Genomic DNA, 6,545 nt, shown 5'->3' with positions numbered 1-6,545 from the left:
CAGAGCTATTTATTTGTAAGTTTACAAGCATGCTACCTAGGACACTCATAGATCAGAAGTATGTGCAAAGAAATAAGCACCCTGAGAATGAAAGGTGTTTGTGAGTTTCTCTCATTAATCTAGTGTTATAAGATCCATTAAAGTATTTGGCAGCAGTGTCTACAGCATTTTCTCCCTGGAAGTAACTTTTGACAGTTTATATTACATTATTAGCCACTAACTCATAATTTGAAATTAGTAGTTCAAAAACTGTCTGCAATCAGAAAGTCCCATGTCTATTATAGCCATTCTAGGCATACTACAGACAGGACATGCATGCCATATAATACTTTTTTGAGGTCATTCCATTTCTATAACTGTCATATGTTAAAGCATGAAAACACAAAGATTTTTTTTTCCTTTTTTGGAAAGAAACTCAAAAGTGTATTAATGGAGAAAAATCAAAGTAGAGATTGGACCAGTTGTCCACTAAGCAAGAAAAAAAGATAATCTTTTAGTGCTATACAAAAGTATACACAACCGCTCCTATAACATGCTATTCCAACTTTAATACCCTATCTTAAAATCCCCTCCCAATTTAGATGAATGGAGAAAAAAAGAATCCTGGAACTCCTTGGAGACTGAACCCAAAGCAAAGCAAGAAGACGGACTCTATACCAAAATTCTTCAATATTGTCCAGGCCTTTCCCTTCAAAAAATAAATATGTTTCTTTCCTACCATATCACCCAAAACAGTGCTGCCACTGCACTTTTCCAAAGAGATTTAGCCTTTATTCCTTTACCAAGAACAAAGGAATCCTCCATAAGAAGACAGTCACAAGAACCAAGGATGACCCACAACATGAAAGCAAAAGCATGATAACACAAAGTATTCCATATAACACAATAGAACAGTGGGCCAATAGCTGAAGCTTACATCCTGCTCAAGTTGAATTCGGTAAGGGGAACAATCACTGCTTCTAGTGCTCGATCCAGGATTGTCAGCCTCTTCACCAGAGTTCCATACCTAATCCAATCACCAAATTTACTGTCAACATAAAATGTAATTTGAACAACAGAAGAAAAAGAAATGACAGACATAATAAAAAACAAATAGATGTCAAGAAGATGTTTCAGATTGACAATTCAAAGAAAACACTAATAAGAAGTTAATATAGAATATGCTTCCAAATCCAACTGAAATTAACTAAGAAATAAACGTTACAAGTGAAACTATGTCCCCATCTAGCTCAATATACTGACACTCAAAGCTCTCATTAAGAAATTAAAATTCAGGAAAAATCTCCGAAAATCGATCCCTGAAAATATATGGAGCAGGCATCCGAAGGGGAGAAGTGGAAACAGCAAGAATGAACTAGAAAAATAAATTCACACACCCTACAACGTGGTCCTGTCTTGTTTTACCAAATCTTTATCAAAATGATTTTAAATATTAAATATTGGGGGGGGGGGGGGAAGGAATCAAATTATGATCCACCAAAAAGACATGCCAACCAGAACAAACCTCTGCAGATGAATTGTCAATGTAAAGTTCAGCCACTGTTTCTAAGTGAGAGTCCGCATTATAGCAGCTTGCTCCAGTATGAGAAATTTTGGAGATCGAAACATCCCTGTATAAGAATGTGAGTATTTTTTTAAAAAAAAAAGGAGCGTACAAAGGATACAAGTCAGAGCTCCATGCAAAACCAAAGGGAAAAAAGAACAATTACAAATAATAATGAAAAAAAATGAGAACAAAGTTCACACTTACAAGCCAAAGGCAGATTCAGATTGCACAACTGATGAATCACACATCTTCTAATCACAAGCCTTGTCATTTATCACATAAACACATTCTGGAATTTTTCCCAAAAACCTTGACCTCTTTTAAGTGCCTATGCCTATCAGCCAATGTACAAATGCAAACAAAGCATCATAAATACTGCAGAATCACTAGAAGCATCAAATATCTGTTTCTGATAGTGTATTTAAATGTGAAATCTAATAAATGTTTATTGTCCATAATTACTGGATAACTAGGACGACTGGAGGACAGGACTTAAAATTAGAAATTAGAAAAAGAAATCACTGTACCACTTGTGAACATATAATAAAGACAAAAGAAGTCATGAATGCATGCAGCTACCAGTCGTTTTCAAGACAACAATGCAAATGCACATTAAGACAAGTGGTGAGCTTAAATCTAATACCCTCTTTAAGATCAATCATCCAAAAACAAAAGTTGAAAGGAAGGTCGCAATAAAATGAACGGGTATTAAAATAACATTAAAATTGTGAGCAATACATTGCTTACGGTAATTGATTACATTTCAATTTACATGAAAGTTAGAGTTGTGGAATGACATCAGTGATCTTTTTTTTTTTTTGTGAAAATTATGATGATCTGATTGTCTAGAAAAAGGAAGAGGAAATGACCAAGACTAAGAAAAGACTTCTTTCAATTTCACTAATGAGAGAAAAAAGTGGGGTATCCAACCCCCAAGTCTAGGCATTCATAAAATTGAAGACAAAAGTTGTTTCCATTATGAGTTAAAAGGGACAGCATTTTGTTAACACGCCCATAAAAAGTTTTCAAACTTTTAGCTATAGAGAAGGAAAATTGGTTACTTTTGACCTTTTTCATACTTAGCCTTTCAGCTTCAAGCGGTCCCCAAAACTTCCGATTATTAAAAATGAAAGATTTTAAATTATAAAAAAAAAAAAAAAAGCTATACTTTGAAAATATAGGTAAAAAGAAAGTCAAAATTAAAACCAGAAAAAGTTAAGGGTGAGTAAGTGGGGCGTGAATGATTTGAAAATCTATAAGACAAACAATGATGAAGTGATTGCTCAAAGCTTAACCGAGTGAGAGACAAGAATTGAAGCAAAAGAAGAAGAATCCAAAGGACAGATTCCAGTGGTCCTTTTTCCTCTAAAAACACAAATTTTCTGTTTCTTAATTTTAATTTAACACTGACCCATCAAGAAAGAAACAATAATGGATGGATGTGGATATATATCCCTCTCAGTTCCAGTCCTCTAATTTGCCGCTTCTCTTAGTTAGAACCCTAAAGCAAACAAACTAACATGCAAACACAAGAGAACTTCAAATGCATGCATGCAGATTGCAGAAGGTGAAAAGAGCGAGTAAACAACCTTAATACCCATATGGAAGGATACTCTCAGTGTTCGGGCCTCAGCGTTCCCTTCGGAAAGTTAATGCTTAATCTGCTGTATTTGGATCTAGGTCTCCTTTTTATTTAGTTTAGTGAAATGGGGTTCATTCATTCAATTAATTTCAGCATCGCATCTTCAAATTTGAAAATGAAAGCAAGCACACGCCAGGCAATATTTCTCTCCAAATTCAAAACGAAAATTGAAAGTCTAGGAGAGAGAGATAGTGACAAAGATGCAGTTGAACTACTACTACTATACTAATAAGAAGCAATAGACAAAATAATAAAGAAGGGCGAGAAAGAATCTAATGACTTAAAAAATAAAATAAATACAGACAGACATATCTGTATCCGTGTGTTTTGACTAACTCGTTGTCGTAACGGCATAATTCATTAAAAAAAAAATAATAAAAAAAAAAGAGTGAGAGGTCGCCGTCGTGAGTGCCGGTGTTGGGTTCTCAGTATGCGGACAGAGGGAGGAGCCTAGCCTAGTGAAAGCTTGGAGTGATTTGAGCAGTGGGATTTTCAGGGAGTGACGTGGGGTCATGCTATTTTAGTGGGAAATAATTAAATATGCTTTCTGAAAAAAAGGACAAACAGAAAAGTCCAGTGCAGTCCGGTCCGGTCCGTGCGTATGATATGATGATATTGGGTTGAGTATTATTATGTTTTCATTCAAAATTTGAATTAGCCAACAAACAAAACAAAGACCGAGAAATACTCCATTTGCCGGAAATGCACGAACGCTCCATTAGGCTTAGCCTGAGGTACAGGAACTGCCGTAGTTAGTTGAATCTGCTAGGTCCGTTATCCTCAATTCATTCTTTCATCATGACCGTGTCTCATCTCATCTCATGTCCCATTTTTAAATTAAGGCTACAGTTGTGTTAGAGTTACTCCACCTTAAAAACACTGATGATTAATGTATAAGCACAAATAAATATTGTTACGATCGTATAATTACCATTAATGACTTTAAAATTGAGCAACTCTAACATAATCTAACCCTTAAATTAAATGTCTCTTCTTTTCTTTCTTTAGTCGTCATTTCTCTCATTTACCGTCACGCACTAGCAAGTTAGCATTACATTTACACTTGTAATTCACTGTCTGTGAATTATCGTGAATGTCATATAAATGTAAATGGGGCATCAGTGAGTGAGTGGGCGCCTCTTGCAGTCCAAGTCCGAGTCCATCTTTTGCCATCTTTTGGGTCCATCTTAGACGACCCAATCTTCCATTCCATTTGGGATTCGGTCAATCTCTTCAGCTACGGGCTACAGGCTACAGCTACCAACCATTCTCCTTTTGCTGGTGGTGGCCTCAAACTCCAATAACTGTGGTGTTAAAATGCTGTATTATAATTTTACAAAAGCAATTAAGCTGGTTCTATTTCCTCTTAAAAAATATATATAGATATCTCTTTATGAGCCCTATACCGCTCATAAAAAGATATCTATATATTTATAATACAGCAGTTTAGGGATTGAGTATTGCTCTATATCATGGCTGGACTCTTCGTCAATTGGATGTTATATATATATATTTGGTATTTTAACTTGTTTCTTATCATATGAAAGTAATGGAACTCTTACTCTACATACGTGCGTACACACACATGCACACTCACACACACAAATGATATCTCTTTATCAAGCTAATTAAGTTGATAGAACTCGTACTGTTTTTACACGCGCGCACACACACAAGTACACAAATGACAAAAATTCAATTGTATGAATGAAATATTGGCCTCAAACTCCTCGTAATGGCACCTGGGAACTAGTACCATCATCTCCTCATCAAAAGATTGTTGGGTCTAAGAGGGTCTTTCGGGTTAAGCGTAAACGGCAATGTTGAGCGGTATAGGGCTCGCCCCGTTGCCAATTCATCAGCGGCCTGGGATTGATTATTTTGATAGATTCAGCCCTGCGGTTAAGCCTATCACTATTCGTGTTTGAGTATTGCTCTATATCATGGCCAAACTCTTCGTCAATTGGATGTTATATATATATATATTTGGTATTTTAACTTGTTTCTTATCATATGAAAGTAATGGAACTCTTACTCTACATACGTGCGTACACACACACACGCACACTTACACACACAAATGATATCTCTTTATCAAGCTAATTAAGTTGATAGAACTCGTATTGTTTTTACACGCGCGCGCACACACAAGTACACAAATGACATCTCTCTATCAATATAATTAAGTTGATCAAATCTAGTTAAGTATGAATGAGAAGACTACATACAATTATAGTATCCCCCAGTAAAAACTCACTCAATCAGTGTATAACAATTAATTTTACTCATACATGTATATTCTTAATGATTACTTGTTAGTTGTAACATATGCTGCTATAAACAGTACTAGAGATCACACGTGAAAATAATATATATAGTTATATACATATTCCAATCATCATAATATATATGTTTTTTGTGAAAAAACCACAAAAAGACATCTTTGATGTATTCATTTCAATTCATTTAATTCCAACATAAGAGATTGAACAAAAATTCAATTGTATGAATGAAATATTGGCATAAGATAATATCGGGAGAAACAATAATTCACATAAAAGAGATTAAACTAACGAGCTAAATTCATACACACGCACGCGAGTGCAATGCTCACCATAAATTGTGGTCTAGTGCTATTTGCTTAATCCAGTGTTCTAATACTATTCATGAAAAAATACACAATTATGCTCGCTAAATTATTTTTCTATATATGTTTGTGATCAGCATTAATAACTTGTTTCCTAAATCTTTGAACAAATTTTGGTCCCTAACAATGATTTCTTCTTTGTAAAAACCAGAACCATAGGCCTTAACGCCTACAAATTAATTAAAATTCTAAGACCCCACCACCAATTCAACTTGAGTCTTGATTGACGCCCACACGAAGGACTTACCATCCCTGCATCTCTTTGTTTATTTTAGTAAATTTCAATTTCATGCCTATTCTCTATCTCTATGAGCTGCCCGGCCCCAAACGAATATCCTCATCTCATATAATTACCCCTTTCTAATTGGTGTAGTACGTATGTATATTTAATAATCAATTATTGTCTTTTCCCTTTAAACATTTTTCAATTAGCTTTTGTTTTAAAACATTGATTGATGTGATTATATATACCACTTTAGTCTATTGTTAATGATGAATAATTTACCATCACTGGTTAAGTCGGAATCGTTAAGAAAGCTACATAATTAATATATATATATATATATATATATATATTAATATATTAGTTTTATATATGTATAGATGCATCAACATCCCTTCAAAAAAGAGAGAGAGAGAGAGAGAAGTCATTCACTGAATTTGCCCGGACTACTTACGGCCGCATAATTGTTGTAAGAGCGAAAGGGCTG

General features: G+C 34.7%; 1 protein-coding gene across 3 annotated transcripts in view; it reads right to left on the bottom strand.

Moving 5' to 3' along the window:
- Positions 1 to 2,030, bottom strand: part of LOC18033967 — a 6,815-nt gene extending 4,785 nt beyond the window's left edge. For all 3 annotated transcript variants that reach the window (XM_024179639.1, XM_024179640.1, XM_024179641.1), the window contains exons 1-3: positions 1,751 to 2,030; positions 1,505 to 1,610; positions 917 to 1,006 (exon numbers count right to left, since the gene is read on the bottom strand). In XM_024179639.1, coding sequence (XP_024035407.1) covers positions 917 to 1,006; positions 1,505 to 1,610; positions 1,751 to 1,794 — 240 coding nt within the window. In that variant the 5' untranslated portion in view covers positions 1,795 to 2,030. The remainder of the gene's footprint in view (positions 1 to 916; positions 1,007 to 1,504; positions 1,611 to 1,750) is intronic.
- Between the last annotated feature and the right edge of the window lie 4,515 nt (positions 2,031 to 6,545).

Source organism: Citrus clementina, unplaced genomic scaffold (genome assembly GCF_000493195.1).
Source record: "Citrus clementina cultivar Clemenules unplaced genomic scaffold, Citrus_clementina_v1.0 scaffold_8, whole genome shotgun sequence".
Lineage (NCBI taxonomy): Eukaryota > Viridiplantae > Streptophyta > Magnoliopsida > Sapindales > Rutaceae > Citrus > Citrus x clementina.
Note: the sequence above shows the minus strand (reverse complement) of the source record. Positions and strands in the feature narration are given on the sequence as shown.